The sequence below is a fragment of the Alosa alosa genome, chromosome 20 (genome assembly GCF_017589495.1).
Source record: "Alosa alosa isolate M-15738 ecotype Scorff River chromosome 20, AALO_Geno_1.1, whole genome shotgun sequence".
NCBI classification, from domain to species: domain Eukaryota; kingdom Metazoa; phylum Chordata; class Actinopteri; order Clupeiformes; family Clupeidae; genus Alosa; species Alosa alosa.
Window position 1 is genome coordinate 2,155,883 of NC_063208.1, and position 19,730 is coordinate 2,175,612.

The 19,730-nt window shown below is 46.0% G+C and overlaps 1 protein-coding gene across 1 annotated transcript in view; it reads right to left on the bottom strand.

Moving 5' to 3' along the window:
• Positions 1-4,028: 4,028 nt before the first annotated feature.
• Positions 4,029-19,730, bottom strand: part of col28a1a (collagen, type XXVIII, alpha 1a) — a 39,473-nt gene continuing 23,771 nt past the window's right edge. The window contains 18 exon segments of the mRNA XM_048229730.1: positions 4,029-5,492; positions 6,953-7,257; positions 7,958-8,214; positions 8,512-9,069; positions 9,522-9,558; positions 9,654-9,689; positions 9,876-9,956; positions 10,759-10,827; positions 10,985-11,053; positions 11,512-11,580; positions 11,869-11,937; positions 12,047-12,115; positions 12,441-12,509; positions 12,741-12,809; positions 13,499-13,570; positions 13,979-14,047; positions 14,496-14,567; positions 18,507-18,575. Of these exon segments, the coding sequence (XP_048085687.1) occupies positions 6,967-7,257; positions 7,958-8,214; positions 8,512-9,069; positions 9,522-9,558; positions 9,654-9,689; positions 9,876-9,956; positions 10,759-10,827; positions 10,985-11,053; positions 11,512-11,580; positions 11,869-11,937; positions 12,047-12,115; positions 12,441-12,509; positions 12,741-12,809; positions 13,499-13,570; positions 13,979-14,047; positions 14,496-14,567; positions 18,507-18,575 (2,025 nt within the window). The 3' untranslated portion in view covers positions 4,029-5,492; positions 6,953-6,966.

A 19,730-nucleotide genomic window follows, 5' to 3' on the forward strand; every position in this document is an offset into this window, starting at 1 on the left:
AGATGGAACGAGAGAAGGGGAGGATCAAGAGATGTGAAGAGAGGAGTGAGAGAGAGGAGGATCAAGAGACGTGAAGAGAGGAGTGAGAGAGAGGAGGATCAAGAGATGTGAAGAGAGGGTGAGAGAGGAGGATCAAGAGATGTGAAGAGAGGAGGAGAGAGAGGAGGATCAAGAGATGTGAAGAGAGGAGGAGAGAGAGGAGGATCAAGAGATGTGAAGAGAGGAGGAGAGAGAGGAGGATCAAGAGATGTGAAGAGAGGAGGAGAGAGAGGAGGATCAAGAGATGTGAAGAGAGGAGGAGAGAGAGGAGGATCAAGAGATGTGAAGAGAGGAGGAGAGAGAGGAGGATCAAGAGATGTGAAGAGAGGAGGAGAGAGAGGAGGATCAAGAGATGTGAAGAGAGGAGGAGAGAGAGGAGGATCAAGAGATGTGAAGAGAGGAGGAGAGAGAGGAGGATCAAGAGATGTGAAGAGAGGAGGAGAGAGAGGAGGATCAAGAGATGTGAAGAGAGGAGTGAGAGAGAGGAGGATCAAGAGATGTGAAGAGAGGAGGAGAGAGAGGAGGATCAAGAGATGTGAAGAGAGGAGTGAGAGAGAGGAGGATCAAGAGACGTGAAGAGAGGAGTGAGAGAGAGGAGGATCAAGAGATGTGAAGAGAGGAGAGAGAAAGAGAGGAGGAGCTGAAGAGAGAAGCTGGAGTAAAAAGCAGTAAATATGAAACTGCCAGAGTCAGAGCAGTGTAGTGGGTAATCACCTCTCCTCATAGACACACATTAGCCCCATTGAGGTGATTTAGTCTCCTCATAGACACACATTAGCCCCATTGAGGTGATTTAGTCTCCTCATAGACACACATTAGCCCCAATGAGGTGGTTTAGTCTCCTCATAGACACGTCTCCTCATAGACAGACATTAGCCCCAATGAGGTGGTTTAGTCTCCTCATAGACACACATTAGCCCCAATGAGGTGGTTTAGTCTCCTCATAGACACACATTAGCCCCACTGAGGTGGTTTAGTCTCCTCATAGACAGACATTAGCCCCAATGAGGTGGTTTAGTCTCCTCATAGACAGACATTAGCCCCACTGAAGTGGTTTAGTCTCCTCATAGACACACATTAGCCCCACTGAGGTGGTTTAGTCTCCTCATAGACACACATTAGCCCCACTGAGGTGGTTTAGTCTCCTCATAGACACACATTAGCCCCATTGAGGTGGTTTAGTCTCCTCATAGACAGACATTAGCCCCAATGACTTGAATTTCCCCTGGGGATCAATAAAGTATCTATCTATCTATCTATCTATGAGGTGATTTAGTCTTCTTATAAACAGACATTAGCCCCAATGAGGTGGTTTAGTCTTCTCATTAGCCCCAATTTGGTGGTTTATTTTCTATATACAGACATTAGCCCCAATGTGGTGGTTTATTTTCTATATACAGACATTAGCCCCAATGTGGCGATTTAGTCTCCTCATAGACAGACATTAGCCCCAATTAGGTGGTTTAGTCTCCTCATAGACAGACATTAGCCCCAATGAGGTGATTTAGTCTCAGTAAACAGACATTAGCCCCAATGAGGTGATTTAGTCTCAGTAAACAGACATTAGCCCCATTGAGGCGATTTAGTCTCCTCATAGACAGACATTAGCCCCAATGAGGTGGTTTAGTCTCCTCATAGACAGACATTAGCCCCAATGAGGTGATTTAGTCTCAGTAAACAGACATTAGCCCGAATGAGGTGATTTAGTCTCCATAGACAGACATTAGCCCCAATGAGGTGGTTTAGTCTCCTCATAGACAGACATTAGCCCCAATGAGGTGATTTAGTCTCCTCATAGACATACATTAGCCCCAATGAGGTGATTTAGTCTTAGTAGACAGACATTAGCCCCAATGAGGTGATTTAGTCTTAGTAGACAGACATTAGCCCCAATGAGGTGATTTAGTCTCCTCATAGACACAGACATTAGCCCCAATGTGGTGATTTAGTCTCCTCATAGACATTAGCCCCAATGAGGTGATTTAGTCTCCATAGACAGAATACATTAGCCCCAATGAGGTGATTTAGTCTCCTCATAGACAGACATTAGCCCCAATGAGGTAATTTAGTCTCAGTAAACAGACATTAGCCCCAATGAGGTGATTTAGTTTCCATAGACAGACATTAGCCACAATGAGGTGGTTTAGTCTCCTCATAGACAGACATTAGCTCCAATGAGGTGATTTAGTCTCCTCATAGACATACATTAGCCCCAATGAGGTGATTTAGTCTTAGTAGACAGACATTAGCCCCAATGAGGTGATTTAGTCTCCTCATAGACACAGACATTAGCCCCAATGTGGTGATTTAGTCTCCTCATAGACATTAGCCCCAATGAGGTGGTTTAGTCTCCTCATAGACAGACATTAGCCCCACTGAGGTGGTTTAGTCTCCTCATAGACAGACATTAGCCCCAATGAGGTGGTTTAGTCTCCTCATAGACAGACATTAGCCCCACTGAGGTGGTTTAGTCTCCTCATAGACACACATTAGCCCCACTGAGGTGGTTTAGTCTCCTCATAGACACACATTAGCCCCACTGAGGTGGTTTAGTCTCCTCATAGACACACATTAGCCCCATTGAGGTGGTTTAGTCTCCTCATAGACAGACATTAGCCCCAATGACTTGAATTTCCCCTGGGGATCAATAAAGTATCTATCTATCTATCTATCTATGAGGTGATTTAGTCTTCTTATAAACAGACATTAGCCCCAATGAGGTGGTTTAGTCTTCTCATTAGCCCCAATTTGGTGGTTTATTTTCTATATACAGACATTAGCCCCAATGTGGTGGTTTATTTTCTATATACAGACATTAGCCCCAATGTGGCGATTTAGTCTCCTCATAGACAGACATTAGCCCCAATTAGGTGGTTTAGTCTCCTCATAGACAGACATTAGCCCCAATGAGGTGATTTAGTCTCAGTAAACAGACATTAGCCCCAATGAGGTGATTTAGTCTCCATAGACAGACATTAGCCCCAATGAGGTGGTTTAGTCTCCTCATAGACAGACATTAGCCCCAATGAGGTGATTTAGTCTCCTCATAGACATACATTAGCCCCAATGAGGTGATTTAGTCTTAGTAGACAGACATTAGCCCCAATGAGGTGATTTAGTCTTAGTAGACAGACATTAGCCCCAATGAGGTGATTTAGTCTCCTCATAGACACAGACATTAGCCCCAATGTGGTGATTTAGTCTCCTCATAGACATTAGCCCCAATGAGGTGATTTAGTCTCCATAGACAGAATACATTAGCCCCAATGAGGTGATTTAGTCTCCTCATAGACAGACATTAGCCCCAATGAGGTAATTTAGTCTCAGTAAACAGACATTAGCCCCAATGAGGTGATTTAGTTTCCATAGACAGACATTAGCCACAATGAGGTGGTTTAGTCTCCTCATAGACAGACATTAGCTCCAATGAGGTGATTTAGTCTCCTCATAGACATACATTAGCCCCAATGAGGTGATTTAGTCTTAGTAGACAGACATTAGCCCCAATGAGGTGATTTAGTCTCCTCATAGACACAGACATTAGCCCCAATGTGGTGATTTAGTCTCCTCATAGACATTAGCCCCAATGAGGTGATTTAGTCTCCATAGACAGAATACATTAGCCCCAATGAGGTGATTTAGTCTCCTCATAGACAGACATTAGCCCCAATGAGGTGATTTAGTCTTAGTAGACAGACATTAGCCCCAATGAGGTGATTTAGTCTCCTCATAGACACAGACATTAGCCCCAATGTGGTGATTTAGTCTCCTCATAAATAGACATTAGCCCCAATGAGGTGATTTAGTCTCCTCATAGACAGACATTAGCCCTATGAGGTGATTTAGTCTCCTCATAAATAGACATTAGCCCCAATGAGGTGATTTAGTCTCAGTTAGAAAACACCCTGATCTTTTTAAAGGACTCTTTATTTATTTATTTCAGCATGATCACTAACACATTTATATAAAACAATGTTAACGTCATAGGGACTGTTACACACCCTGACAGGCGAAACCAACAGTGTGAGGATGTATTAAAAGATATAACTTTTATTTCAAACAGTTATTATAAATTTAGTTTGCACATAAAACACTTGAAACTTTTACAAGTTTAGACACGTAAAATACAAATTGTCAGGTGGTACCAGCAGTTATTAATGTTAAACAGTTAATATGTCAGACTGTGACTACAAAATATATATGGTGAGTGTGTACATATATATCTATAGTATAAACAGCTGTGTCACATCTATGGTTGTTCTTTATGTCACTACATTTACACACAAGGACTGCTGAGCGCTCAGTCCCTGATCACTTCACAGTGTTTCAAAGCTCTTAAGGCGTCTTTAGTAAAACAAGGTTCCCCACGGGAGTGCGCCGGAACATCTAGAACTCTACAACAGGCTAGTGGGGGCGCCTGAACATCTAGAACTCTATACAACAGGCTACGTGGTGGTACCTGAACATCTAGAAGTCTATACAACAGGCTACGTGGTGGTCCCTGAACATCTAGAAATCTATACAACAGGCTACGTGGAGGAGCCTGAACATCTAGAAATCTATACAACAGGCTACGTGGAGGAGCCTGAACATCTAGAAATCTATACAACAGGCTACGTTTGTCTTAGTATTTACAGCTTCACACAGAACAGCAGAATTATATTGATTTGGTGATAACGTGTAGCACTGCGCAGCATCATTATATTGATTTGGTGATGACGTGTAGCAGTGCACAGCATCATTATATTGATTTGGTGATAACGTGTAGCAGTGCACAGCATCATTATATTGATTTGGTGATAACGTGTAGCAGTGCACAGCATCATTATATTGATTTGGTGATAACGTGTAGCAGTGCACAGCAGAATTATATTGATTTGACGATAACGTGTAGCAGTGCACAGCATCATTATATTGATTTGGTGATAACGTGTAGCAGTGCACAGCCTACTGCGCTGAAGGCTTGTATGTCCTCTAAGGTCAACTGAAGAAAGGACACAGCGCTTGTGTTTGGTGCTACAGCAAGTACTACTCAGCTGGTATGTGTGTGAGATTGGGAGGTAATGCCGTGTCTGTCTCCTAATGTGAGAAGAGTAGGTTAGTGGGCATATAGGCCCGTAGGTTAAGTGGATCTAAGAGATTACTGAGGCCATTGGAGGGTTAGTCAGCGGTGGTCTCTGTGCTTGGCCCAGAGTCTCTTGCCAAAGGGCTGGGTGAAGACTAATGCCCTTCTCCCCCCAGGGAGTGTCTCGCATCATCAGTCGCCATCGGAGACGTCCGTTACGTCTTCACACAGGCCTTCTTGCAGAGATCCTCGGACTCGAAGCGGTTCCTGTTGCCCTGGCAACCGCCGTACCAGAACTGGGCACAGGAGTTTGCTTCCGGGTCGTAGTACCACCTGACCTCGTACTGCCGGCACGGCCCGGGGTCCAGATCCTGACCACAGCCGACCTCTGCACAGGAACAAACAGGTGTGTTACCGCAGGTGTGCTATTACAGGTGTGTTACTGCAGGTGTGCTATTACAGGTGTGTTATTACAGGTGTACTACTGCCACAGGTGTGCTATTACAGGTGTATTACCGCAGATGTGTTACCACAGGTATGCTATTACAGGTGTGTTACTGCAGGTGTGCTATTACAGGTGTGCTATTACGTATAAGTAAGTATAAGTATATATACTCTTTTGATCCTGTGAGGGAAATTTGGTCTCTGCATTTATCCCAATCCGTGAATTAGTGAAACACACTCAGCACACAGTGAACACACAGTGAAGTGAAGCACACACTAATCCCGGCGCAGTGAGCTGCCTGCAAAAACAGTGGCGCTCGGGGAGCAGTGAGGGGTTAGGTGCCTTGCTCAAGGGCACTTCAGCCGTGCCTACTAGTCGGGGTTCGAAACGGCAACCCTCCGGTTACAAGTCTGAAGTGCTAACCAGTAGGCCACGGCTGCCCCAATACAGGTGTGTTACTAAGACTTTAAGTGTTATGACAAGTGTGTTATATTGATTAGAGCAGGGATTGTTGTGTGTGTTGCAGGGATTGTGTCCTGTTGTAAATGTGTGTGTGTGTGTGATGAATGAGAGCTACTGGTGGGCAGAGCACCTACCCTGCACAAATCCATCAGTGTGTGTGTGTGTGTGTGTTGTGTGCGTGTGTGTGTGTGATGAATGAGAGCTACTGGTGGGCAGAGCACCTACCCTGCACAAATCCATCAGTGTGTGTGTGTGTGTGTGTGATGAATGAGAGTTACTGTGTGTGTGTGATGAATGAGAGCTACTGGTAGCAAGAGCACCTACCCTGCACAAATCCATAAGAGTGTGTCTGTGTGTGTGTGTGTGTGTGTGTGTGTGTGTGTGTGTGTGTGTGTGTGTGTGTGTGTGAGATGAATGAGAGCTACTGGTGGGCAGAGCACCTACCCTGCACAAACCCATCAGTGTGTTTGTGTGTGTGTGTGTGTGTGTGTGTGCATGAGTGTGTGTGTGAGGAATGAGAGCTACTGGTGGGCAGAGCACCTACCCTGCACAAATCCATCAGTGTGTGTGTGTGTGCGTGTGTGTGAGGAATGAGAGCTACTGTGTGTGTGTGATGAATGAGAGCTACTGGTAGCAAGAGCACCTACCCTGCACAAACCCATCAGTGTGTGTGTGTGTGTGTGTGTTGTGTGTGTGTGTGTGTGTGTGTGTGTGTGTGTGTGTGTGTGTGTGTGTGCGTGTGTGTGTGTGTGATGAATGAGTTACTGTGTGTGTGTGATGAATGAGAGCTACTGGTAGCAAGAGCACCTACCCTGCACAAACCCATCAGTGTGTGTGTTGTATGCGTGTTTGTGTGTGTGTGCGTGTGTGTGTGTGTGTGATGAATGAGAGTTACTGTGTGTGTGTGAGGAATGAGAGCTACTGGTAGCAAGAGCACCTACCCTGCACAAACCCATCAGCTGGAGGGGGTGGAGGGGGCTGGGTGGGCCCAGGGGGTTGCCAGGTTTGAGTGCCAGTTTGTGGGCGTCTGGGGAACCACCATGGCGATGACCTCGGACATGACCCTGACCCCAGGCGACTCCACGGTGAAGTCGGGCAGCGGGTCGAACGGCTCCTCATACAGGGAGGTGGAGTGGCCGATCTCGATCTCGTTCTCATCTAGGGAGTTGCCGTCGGCGTCGTCGGGGAATGGCGGTGCGCGGTCAGGGAACGGAGGACGCTCTGGCTCCACTGGAGGCACGATTGGCTGAGAGGAGCAGAGACACAATAAGGCTGTGCACGATTGGCTGAGAGGAGCAGAGACACAATAAGGCTGTGCACGATTGGCTGAGACGAGCAGAGACACAATAAGGCTGTGCACGATTGGCTGAGAGGAGCAGAGACACAATAAGGCTGTGCACGATTGGCTGAGAGGAGCAGAGACACAATAAGGCTGTGCACGATTGGCTGAGAGGAGCAGAGACACAATAAGGCTGTGCACGATTGGACAGGTGCTGATCAGAGTCATAATAAGGCGTCATATGATTGGACAGGTGGTGATCAGTCACAATGAGACTACAAGGGATTGGACCAATCAGGATATCTTGCAATAATGCTGCTTATGATTGGACAGGTGCTGATCTGAAAATTAAATTGGACATTCAGGTAGAAGAGATTGATTCTCTTTCAAGCAATTTCAAGCCGCTACATCTACATTTACATCTACATTTACAACTACATTTACATTTACAGCTACATTTACATTCACATCTACATTTACATTTACATTTAGTCATTTAGCTGATGCTTTTATCCAAAGCGACTTACAGCAATCAAGGTACAATAAAGGCACAGTGCCACTAAGATATTGTTAGCGCAGCAATAAGTACTACTCACATAGAATAGAATAACAGCTGACTCAGTTGACCGACTAAACTAGCAGCAACAAAAGAGTGCGGCCAGCTCACCTGCTTGTCAGGGCGGTACACCTCACTTTCGGGTCTGTAGGGGTCGGGTCGATATAAGTCATTGTCGGGACGATAGGGGACATTGCCAGGTCTGTAGAGGTCATTGTCAGGACGATAGGGGTCACTGTCGTAGGTGGGTTTGTCCGTTTTGCCTGGTGAGGGGCTGTGGCCGTTGGGGAATACGAAGTTCGGGATGGGTCTGAAGAGAGAGCCGTCATCGTGCTCGCAGATCCGGCTCAGAAGCTTACTCTCCAAAGCTACCACAAGAAGGGACAACACAGATAATCCTTAGCATTGCAGCTAGCACAGGAAGAGACAGCACAGATAACCCTTAGCATTGCAGCTAGCACAGCTGCTAGCACAGGAAGTGACAGCACAGATTAGCATTGCAGCTAACACAAGGATTAACATTAGAGCTATATAATAATAGTGCTAAGTGGTAAAGAGCTAAAGCACACACATACACACACACACACACACACACACACACACACACATACACAAATACAAATAAGAGTGAGGGTGTAGCCAATCAGAGAGTGCTGTTAACTCACTGGGGAGGGTCATGAAGTCGTCGATGAGGTAGACATGTTCGTGGTCGGGGTCAGAGGCCATGGTGTTCATCTCGCTGGCGAAGTCGGCGTAGAGTGGGTCATTCTTCCTCACCACGCCGATGACGAACACCTCCACGCCGGCAGCGTGTGCTTGGGCCGCAGCGTCCTCCAGCTTCACGTCGTCACGGCGATCGGCCTGGCCGTCGGTCAGCACCAGCACCACCTTGCGCACGTTCGGCCGCGCCACCTGGAAGAGCTCGGTGGCAGTTCGGAGGGCGCTGCCCGTGAACGTGCCCTCGCCAAGGTAGGGCATCTTCCTGACGGCCGCCTTCACGTCATCCTGGCGGCCCAGGTTCTGCTGCAGGCTGACCACGACGAGGTCCACGTGGCTGTACAGCACCACGCCGACGCGCGTCGCCTCGCGGCTCACCGCTGCACGGTCGATCAGCGCGTTCACAAAGTCCTTCACCACCTCGAAGTTCTCGGGGCCCACGCTCTCCGAGCTGTCAATCACAAACACCAGCTCCAGTGGGCTGTCACGGCAACGGATACCGCAGCCTAGGCAACAGAGGACATGGCAGGTAAACTACAGAAAAGGTTAACGTTCTCTATTGTAATAGGGATTGTTTACAAATGACTCACTTCATGACAGCTCACACCACCTGAGCATTCGGCATCTTTTTGTAATGGTTGGAATTTAATATTTGTTCTTTTTTTTCAATTTGTTGTGCATGTTTGTGTGTGTGTGTGTGGGTGTGTGTGTGCATGTATGTGTGTGTGTGTGTGTGTGTGTCTGTGAGAGTACGTGTGTGTGTGTGTGTGTGTGTATGTGTGTGTATATGTACTGTATGTGTGTGTGTGTTTGTTTGTTTGCTGTTTGTTTATTTGTGTGTGTGTGTGTATGTGTGTGTATATGTACTGTATGTGTATGTGTGCGTGTGTGTGTGTGCGTGTGCGTGTGTGTGTGTTTGTGTGTGTATGTGCGTGTGTGTGTGTGTGTCTGTACCTACCACATATTTCCCGTATGATCCGGATCACCTCCTCTCTCTGGAACAGAGTGTGTGTTGTGATTAGTCAGATCTACGCTGATGCGGTAAAAGGAGATCAGAGTGAAACTTTCTGTCATGGTGAATTGTACTCACTGATAATCCAGCCTCGCCTTTCTCTCCTGGTAATCCCTACAACAAAAGTGAACACCAGATTAGATTAAATTATATTTTACATTCCATAAGGACAGGTTGTCATAAGAAGATATTCAATGACAATAGCGTACTTCCTACTGATCTATTCAGTACATCGGATAAATCAGACTCAAATTCAGACAGTGTGTGTGTGTGTGTGTGGGGGGGGATGTGACGTCCTACCACTGGTCCTGTTTGTCCCGGCTGTCCGAATTCCCCTCGTTCTCCTTTCCTCCCACGCTCACCTGGGTTACCTCTGTCGCCCTGACAACACAACACCAGCAGCCAATCAGAATCAGTTGTGGGCACCGCAAATTACAGTAGAGGGCGGAGAAAGGCTCTGATCACTGGATGAGCTACAGGGATGATGAATATCACATATAATGAAGAAGCACTGTGTGCAAAGCGCTTTCTACACTTTCTGCAGTTTGGGGATGGCACTGATTAGACTGCGTTTGCAAATGTCTGTTTATTAGGCTGGCAGTGCGCTGTCTCCTCTGTTCTCTGCTTATAAGTATAAGTAAGTATATATACTTTTTTGATCCCGTGAGGGAAATTTGGTCTCTGCATTTAACCCAATCGGTGAATTAGTGACACACAAACAGCGAGGTGAAGCACACACTAATCCCGCAGTGCAGTGAGCTGCCTGCTACAATGGCGGCGCTTGGGGAGCAGTGAGGGGTTAGGTGCCTTGCTCAAGGGCACTTCAGCCGCGGCCCACTGGTCGGGGATCGAACCGGCAACCCTCCGGTTACAAGTCCAGAGTGCTAACCAGTGGGCCACGGCTGCCCATAATATGTAGTCACAGTCTCTGTACATCTGCATTGAATCATTTCATACATACACAGGAGAGATGTTAAACTCCTAGTGCTATATGTAGGGAATTTCAACCTTTGTGGACAAAAAAACTTCAACAACAGAAAAGCCTTTGAGAGCATTTCACTGGGGTTATCAAGCAGGCATGTCTGTTAATGGATCATAGAAATCTGTTAATGGATCATAGATGTCTGTTAAAGGATCATGTGTATGTTAATGGATCATTGAGGCTTTTTTTAGTTTCCAGAACCTTCTCTCCAGGGTGTCCATCTCCTGGGGGTCCCCGTGGTCCTGGTTGGCCCTGAAACCCTGGTTCACCCTGGAAGTTAAACACACACACACACACACACACACACACACACACACACAGAGGAATACACACACGCAGCATTTATTTGAGTTTATAGAGTCAGAACAAATCCAGAACAAATGAATAATCAGACTCAAACACACTGTGTGTGTGTGTATGTCCTCACCTTGGGCCCCTGAATACCCTCTCCTGGTAGTCCTGGCTCACCTGAAGGCCCTGGCTGGCCTACCGTCCCCTGTAGGACATCAGGATCATTACCACCACATCACTGAGCAGGAGCAGACAGACAGGGCTAACACTACCTCAGTCATCCTGTAGAACTAGCTAAAGGGCTAATACTACCTCAGTCATTCTAATACTACCTCAGTCATCCTGTAGAACTAGCTAAAGGGCTAACTCTACCTCAGTCATCCTGTAGAACTAGCTAAAGGGCTAATACTACCCCTCAGTCATCCTGTAGAATTAGCTAAAGGGCTAATACTACCTCAGTCATCCTGTAGAACTAGCTAAAGGGCTAACTCTACCTCAGTCATTCTGTAGAACTAGCTAAAGGGCTAATACTACCCCTCAGTCATCCTGTAGAACTAGCTAAAGGGCTAACTCTACCTCTACTCAACACCTCCTCAGTGGTCGTCTGCAGGAGTAACACCTCCTCAGGGGGAGGAAGTAGGGTGTGCTGGAGTGAGTGCTCACCTTTTCTCCCATCAGACCGATCCCAGGAGGCCCAGAGGGGCCAGGAGAGCCGTGCGATCCTCGGTCACCCTGAAAGGATTGAGAACGAGGTGGGGAGTGTGAATTCATTTGTCTGAAGTTGTGTATTATTTGTCAGTACACATGCAAAGCTGTTATATGCCTTCATCCTTCTCTAAATGTTTAATCTGAGGTTGTATCATGGCTAGATCCTACAGTAAGTGTTTAATGTGAGGTTGTTCAGAAAGGCAGCCATGTTGTCTCTGGAGAGGAGTTAGGATGGCCGCCATGTTGTCTCTGGAGAGGAGTTAAAATGGCCGCCATGTTGTCTCTGGAGAGGAGTTAAAATGGCCGCCTCACCTTTGGCCCGGGGACTCCCTTCCCCTCTGGTCCCATCTCTCCTGGCTGGCCAGGCAGACCTGGGGGGCCCTGGGAAGAGAATTCAGCACGTCATTATTTTACTGACTTTACAATATAGTGCTGTATATACATACACACGCACACACACACACACACATACACACACACACACACACACCTGAGGCCCTGGATATCCCTCTCCCTTTAGTCCAGGTGATCCCATTGGTCCAGGAGTTCCTCTGTCACCCTGTAAATGAATACATGTTATTACACACACTCACAAACACACACCTTTGGTCCTGGGATCCACACACACACACACACACCTTTGGTCCTGGGATCCCCCCCACACACACACCTTTAGTCATGGGATCCCCCCACACACACACCTTTGGTTCTGGGATCCCCACACACACACACACCTTTGGCCCTGGGATCCCCCCCCACACACACACACACCTTTGGTCCTGGGATCCCCACACACACACACACACACCTTTGGTCATGGGATCCCCACACACACACACACACACACACACATTTGGTCCTGAGATCCCCCCACACACACACACCTTTGGTCCTGGGATCCCCACTCCCTGCTCTCCTACAGGCCCGGGGGCACCTGCTGGACCTGTGTCTCCCTGAGATAAAAAAACAAACCATGACATGATCAACACACATTATGTGATCAACATTGCACACACACATATGTGATAAGATCAACACACACACACACACACACACACACACACACACACACACACATTATGTGATCAACATTGCACACACACATATGTAATGAGATCAACAGACACAGACACACACACACACATGATGTGATCCATAGAGGTGGAGCTGTGTGTCATAGTCACCTTAGGTCCAGGTAAGCCTCTCCCAGGTGGTCCTGGAACGCCAATCATGCCCATGGAGCCTGGCTCCCCCTGGATGAAACACACGCACACACACACACACACACAGACAGGGGAGTGAGTGTATCTGAACCATTATTGTGGTACTCCAGTGCTTTAAAGCCATAGCCTGCCCATAAACTCCAGCAGCATTCCAACTCATCGGAAATCTATAAACACCTGAGACTGGTCACCTGAGACTGACCACGGCATTAACCCTGACATTCTCCTTTTGGAAGGCCATGTGCTCATGTAGGCGTGGTGGTGAGGGCAGGTGTAGGTGTTATGTTTAGAGCAGGTGTAGGTGTGATGTTTAGAGCAGGTGTAGGTGTGATGTTTAGAGCAGGTGTAGGTGTTATGTTTAGGGCAGGTGTAAGTGTGGAGCAAGTGTGGTGAGGACCGGTGTGGTTGTGAGGACAGGTGTGGTGATGAGGACAGGTGTGGTTGTGAGGTTCATGATAAGGGGATAGGCAAGGAGGACTTGCACTCTGAGAAACAAGTAATCACAAAAGGTTGGTTTTTAAACCACTGTATTTAGTTTTTTACATATTTTTTCAAATGTTTTTTTGAGGCAACACAGTGTGCAAAAAGTGCAAGAAAGTGCAAAAGTGCTGTACAGTGCTGACCACTGCGCCAGATAACTTTTCTTAAGAGGACTTAAAAACAAGGCGCAGCTCTACTTCATGCTTTTTGAGGCTCATGATGAGGACAGGTGAACTCACCTTGGCTCCTGCGGGGCCAGTTGAACCTAGGGTTCCTGGAAGGCCTCGGGAGCCCCTGTCACCACGATCACCCTACAGACACACACACACACACACACACACCAGACATGTTATTTGTTGCTTTACTGTTGAATCTCACATACATGGGTGGTTGTGGTCTGCTTTTGCTGGGCCACTATCTTATCTCTACATTTACAGAGGATCTGGAGGCGTTTGAAGTAAGTCGGCACTGTGGGACAGGTGTAGTTACACTACTGTCCACTGGGGGGAGCAGATGCTCGGCTTGTGGTGGCTTTCTCTTGGTGTGAGTTACCTTTGGGTATAGAAACTCTCCAAACAAATTATGTGTTTTTGCTCAGTGTGTCTGTCTGTGTGTGTGTGTGTGTGTGTGTGTGTGTCTGTGTGGGTTTAGGTAGAGTCTCAAATCAGATGTGTGAAAGGCTGTCATAAGGGACTACTAAGCCTTCTGATTGCTAGTACCTTTTCTCCAGGTAGCCCTTTCCCAGGTGCTCCCTCTGAACCACGGGACCCGGGTGCCCCCATCTCCCCCTGACACACACACACACACACACACACACACACAGACACACACACACACACACACACACACACACACACACACATATTTACATCTGTGATGGAAATCAGAACAGAGAGTTCATTTCTGAATTGGTGGAACATCAAACACAAAGCTCACACCAGCAATGTTCTTCCTGTTTCCTGTTCATTACTACGGAAATACAATTTGGTTACATTACGTTCTATGTTTAATTGAGTCCATTCAAATGAAATGTGCATACAGTAGGGTGTTAACCCTTTAGGCGCCAGAGGTTTTACGTACAGTAGGGTGTTAACCCTTTAGGCGCCAGAGGTTTTACGTACAGTAGGGTGTTAACCCTTTAGGCGCCAGTAGGGTGTTAAACACAGAGAACCCAGGTCATAGGAGAGTGATGACCTCCTGACCCTTGACCCCTCCTGACCTTTGACCCCTCCTTACCTTGGGTCCCACGGCTCCGTCCTCTCCTGGAAACCCAGGGATCCCTGCGGTGCCTGGAGGCCCCGGCTCCCCCTGGAACGCCACACACACACACACACACACACACACACACACACACACACACACACACCAAACACACACACACAGACACACACACACACACATACACACCACACACAAACACAAACACACACACACACACACACACACACACACACACACACACACAGTTGTATAACATCCTGTCATTTCACATTCAACTTCTTTTACTGTAATAAAATCTAACATTCAGATTCTTCTCTTTTACAAACATCCATTTAGGATTTTCTCTTTTTGAGAACATCTAACATTTAGAATCCTCTCTTTTACTGTAAGAACATCTAACATTGAGTATGTTAACATGGACATTAATATTCCGATATTAACTGGAATAGGATTATATTCAGAATAAGCATAGCCGAAGTAAGGTATGTGGAGTATTCCGATCTTCTTCAAAATATTGAGGTACGTTCTAGACATTCCGATCTTATTCAAAATATTGAGGTACGTTGTAGACATGTAAATACCTTATTCGCAATAATGACTTTCTATTGGTATATTCACGGTATTTCACGACAATTAAGCACAGCATTATGGCAAATAACAACAAACTGTTTGACGGCCCATGGAATTTATTCTGTTGCGACCTTCTAGCGCTAAAATGTAATTATGAGCGGAGTTATGTGGAGCTTCAGGAAAGATGTCGGGAATGAAGAAGGTATGTTACACTTTTGGGACGAGAAGAAACACATAAGACAGAATAGCAGCACCATAGGGGGCAGAAACAGAAACACATAAGACAGAATAGCAGCACCATAGGGGGCAGAAACAGAAACACATAAGACAGAATAGCAGCACCATAGGGGGCAGCCGTGGCCTACTGGTTAGGGCTTCATGCTTGTAAACGAAGGGTTGCCGGTTCGATCCCTGACCCAGTAGGAAAAATGTGGGCGGGGGAAGTGGTTGAGCACTGCTCTCCCATGCCCACATGCACAGCGGAATGCCCTTGAGCAAGGCACCTAACCCCTCACTGCCATGGACAGATTATGAACTTTCGGGTTCCTGGGCCCAGATGTATTAAGGGCCTCCCACTAATTGCTGCATATGTTGGAGGGGGGGTTTGGGGGTCCTCCCCCAGATTTTTTTTAAATTTGTTTGATGTGATTTCCTGTATTCTGGTGCATTTTGGGGATGGCCAACACTAAATGCAATCAGATTCATAGCCTGATTTGTTTACCCTGGAAATCCAGAGTTCTCGCGAGAGCACAATGGAATTGTCTCTGCGAGACACTCTGGCAAAAGAGCAATGATGCACGTTACTTTTACCCCAACATTCCGGGAAACCAGCTAAACTGATGAAGACAGCGCTGCAACGTTGGAGGACAGTACACATTGGTCGTAGTGTTATCCGATTGCGTCGAAGTCCGAAATAATTCAAAGTAAACATGGTCTAGTGTTATCCAATTGCGTGCAGTGAGATTTTTAAATGCATGCTTGTTGCCGCCCCACACCTGTGCAGTAATCGATCCCTGCTCACTGCTTCCCGAGCGCCACTGTTGTTGCAGGCAGCTCACTGCTCCGGGTTAATGTGTGCTTCATCTCACTGTGTGTTCACTGTGTGCTGTTTGTGTTTCACTAATTCACGGATTGGGATCAAAAGATCAAAAGAGTATATATACTTATACTTATGTACTTATGTACTCATGTACAGCTTGGATAGTGATAGCGACATAATGCAAGGATTAAAGTTATCCGTCGACACGGATTTCGATCTATTTGATTTTTAGAAATGTCATATTTGAGATCGATGCAGATCCGGTGAGAAAAAAAATAGGAGGGGGGTCTATCACCTTTTCTTTTCCTTTTTTTAAAACTACAAATATTAGGTCCGATGAATGAATGTGTGTGATGGTAAATGTTTTAAGACCTAATAGTGTTCTTGAGAACTTTCTGTGTCTCAATCAGAGACCGCTCAAGAAGATACGTCAGCCATGAGTTTCGCTTTGTTTATATTGCTACACGCTTGTCTCATTGGCCTGGGGCGTTGCTTAAAAAAAAAAAAAGAACACGCCTGAGGGGCGGTCAAAGTTGGATTATAGTGACACCATCGAGACAGCTGATGAGGTTGCCCAATCCGTTTAACTTTTTGGATATGATATTGTGAGCTCTATGTGCGAATTTGGAGGCTGTGTTCTTTCCGTGCATCAATGTAGACAATGTCTTACTATCGCAAAAGTCGTCAGGGGAGGTCATTCATTTTGGGTGTCACCTATGACTTGAACAGATAGCCTGCTGCCACCCGATGTAGCCTACTATTATTGTTACAGTTTTTGACCAATGCAAATAACAGTATGTGTAAAGCGATAATATAAACCGTAGCCCATGCCTATCCGTCCTGTTTTTTTCAATTTAAGATGAAGGTTTTGACTGAGCATGTTAACATAAAATAATAATATCGCTGAACTGTTGAGTAGGGGGGGGTCAGTCGTGTTTGTGACGACAGACCACCTTGTAGCCCTATTTTGTTTAGGCCTCATTTTAATCGACAGTAGGTTGTGAGCGTGATGTTGACAAAAAATAACCATGCAATTAAAATAGTCAACTTAAAACTTTGCTATTATTAATGTATAGCAAAAACCATAACCAGTAGGCCTACCAGAACCTTGAATATTAAGCGTCATGATTTGTGTGCGTCTATTTGGCAAGGCCACTAGCTGTCATGGATGCGTTGTAAAAGAAGTTAAGTTTATTTATATAGATGCATTTCATACACAGAGGTCATTCAATGTACTTTACATAAACATCAATGTACTTTTACATAAACAACAATAAAGGAAGGCACAGGTGTCAAAGTTAAAAAAATAAATGGAGATGGGCGGCTGTTGGAAACGGGGAACTAACAAGCCATGGTGTAAAAAAAAGTGCCAGGCAACACGATTGTCGTTATCAGATCGAGATCCCTCCTGCATGAGCACACACACAGTATTGCTGCTCATTGGAAAACTTGAGTTGTCTGTAAAACTCAAAATTACCATGTATGTTTCATTAAATGCAGATGAGGGCAACAAAACGGAAATATGAACAATATCTAGACTGTTCTGATTCGTTATTTTGATGAGGAAATGTGAAGTCTTGCAAACTTGATTTTATAGATTTTACTTAGTGTTGAATTGCATATTAACAAGAAAAAAATCTCCCCTTTAAACACTTTTGGCCTGAAGTAATTAAATAAGAGTGTGTTAAAGCCTTTCTACAATATTGCTGCAGTAGAAAAGAACAGCAATGGCTAATCAGCAATGGTCAGGGATGGTATTGAAATATTGTTTTGTTCAACAGGAAAACTCAAATCTCAATCAAGAACACTCTCAATTCGCTTTATTCACATGGCTAAAACGAGGCTACAGGGTACACAAACCATAGGATTGTTATGTTCTATGCATTCACCTGTAGGTGGCATTAATTACATAGTAACTTAGTCCCTGTAGCCTTTTTGGTGTTTATTTGGTGCTTTACTTTGCTGTTTGCATCTTTTTTGTACATTAAAACCAATAGGTCGCGATATGGGTGCTATCTCTATAGGTAGATATGAACAACGTATGACTTATGACCTGAAAAAAGTTCAGTCAAACGATTTTTTTTCACTTTAATCCCTGCATAATGGCAGTATAGTTTAGGTAGCAGTAGGGTTACTATAGAAACATTCAGGGAAAGAACATTTAGAACTTTGATAAAGTCTTTATTAGTCAGAATATGCTGCGTGACATGTAAATGGGAATATGAACGAAATATATTCTATTAACTCATGTAACACCATATTCCCAATATTGTCTTATTCTGAAAAAGGTCAATACTCGGAATATGAATGTCCATGTACACACACTCATTGAGAATATTCTCTTTTAAGAACATCAAACATTCAGAATCAAACGTATTGGCACCCTGTCACAGTCCTCTCTGAGGTCCTCCTCTTACCTTCGGCCCTGGTTCCCCCACCCCTCTCTCTCCCTGCGGTCCATGTTCTCCAGGAAAGCCTTGGTCACCCTGCAGACCAACACAGAACACACTGACGGTGAGACAGATTCTCTCAATCAATGAATTCATTATGGATCCTGTGTACAGCATGCTGTGTGTGTGTGTGTGTACAGCATGCTGTGTGTGTGTGTGTTTGTGTGCGTGTACAGCATGCTGTGTGTGTGTGTGGGGGGGGGCATTACGGATCCTGTGTACAGCATGCTGTGTGTTTGTGTGTGTGCATGTACAGCATGCTGTGTGTGTGTGTGTACAAAATGCTGTGTGTGTGTGTGTGTGGGGAGCATTACGGATCCTGTGTACAGCATGCTGTGTGTGTGTGTTTGTGTCCGTGTACAGCATGCTGTGTGTGTGTGTGTGTGTGTGTTTGTGTGCGTGTACAGCATGCTGTGTGTGTGTGGGGCATTACGGATCCTGTGTACAGCATGCTGTGTGTTTGTGTGCGTGTACAGCATGCTGTGTGTGTGTGTGTACAAAATGCTGTGTGTGTGTGTGTGGCGGGGGCATTACGGATCCTGTGTACAGCATGCTGTGTGTTTGTGTGCGTGTACAGCATGCTGTGTGTGTGTGTACAAAATGCTGTGTGTGTGTGTGTAGGTGCATTACGGATCCTGTGTACAGCATGCTGTGTGTGTGTGTGTGTGTTTGTGTACGTGTACAGCATGCTGTGTCGTGTGTGTGTGTGTGTGTGTGTACAACATGCTGTGTGTGTGTGGGCGGATTACAGATCCTGTGTGCAGCATGCTGTGTGTTTGTGTACGTGTACAGCATGCTGTGTGTGTGTGTGTGTGTGTGTGTATAACATGCTGTGTGTGTGTGGGGGATTACAGATCCTGTGTGCAGCATGCTGTGTGTTTGTGTAACATCATGCTGTGTGTGTGTGTGTGTGGGGGGGGGCATTACAGATCCTGTGTACAGCATGCTGTGTGTGTGTGTGTGTGTGTGTGTACAACATGCTGTGTGTGTGTGTGTGTGTGTGTACAACATGCTGCGTGTGTGGGGGCATTACAGATCCTGTGTGTGTGTGGCATCCCACGGATCCTGTGTACAGCATGCTGTGTGTTTGTGTGCATGTACAGCATGCTGTGTGTGTGTGTAAAAATGCCGTGTGTGTGTGTGTAGGGGAAATTCGTCCCTGTGTACAGCATGCTGTGTGTGTGTGTTTGT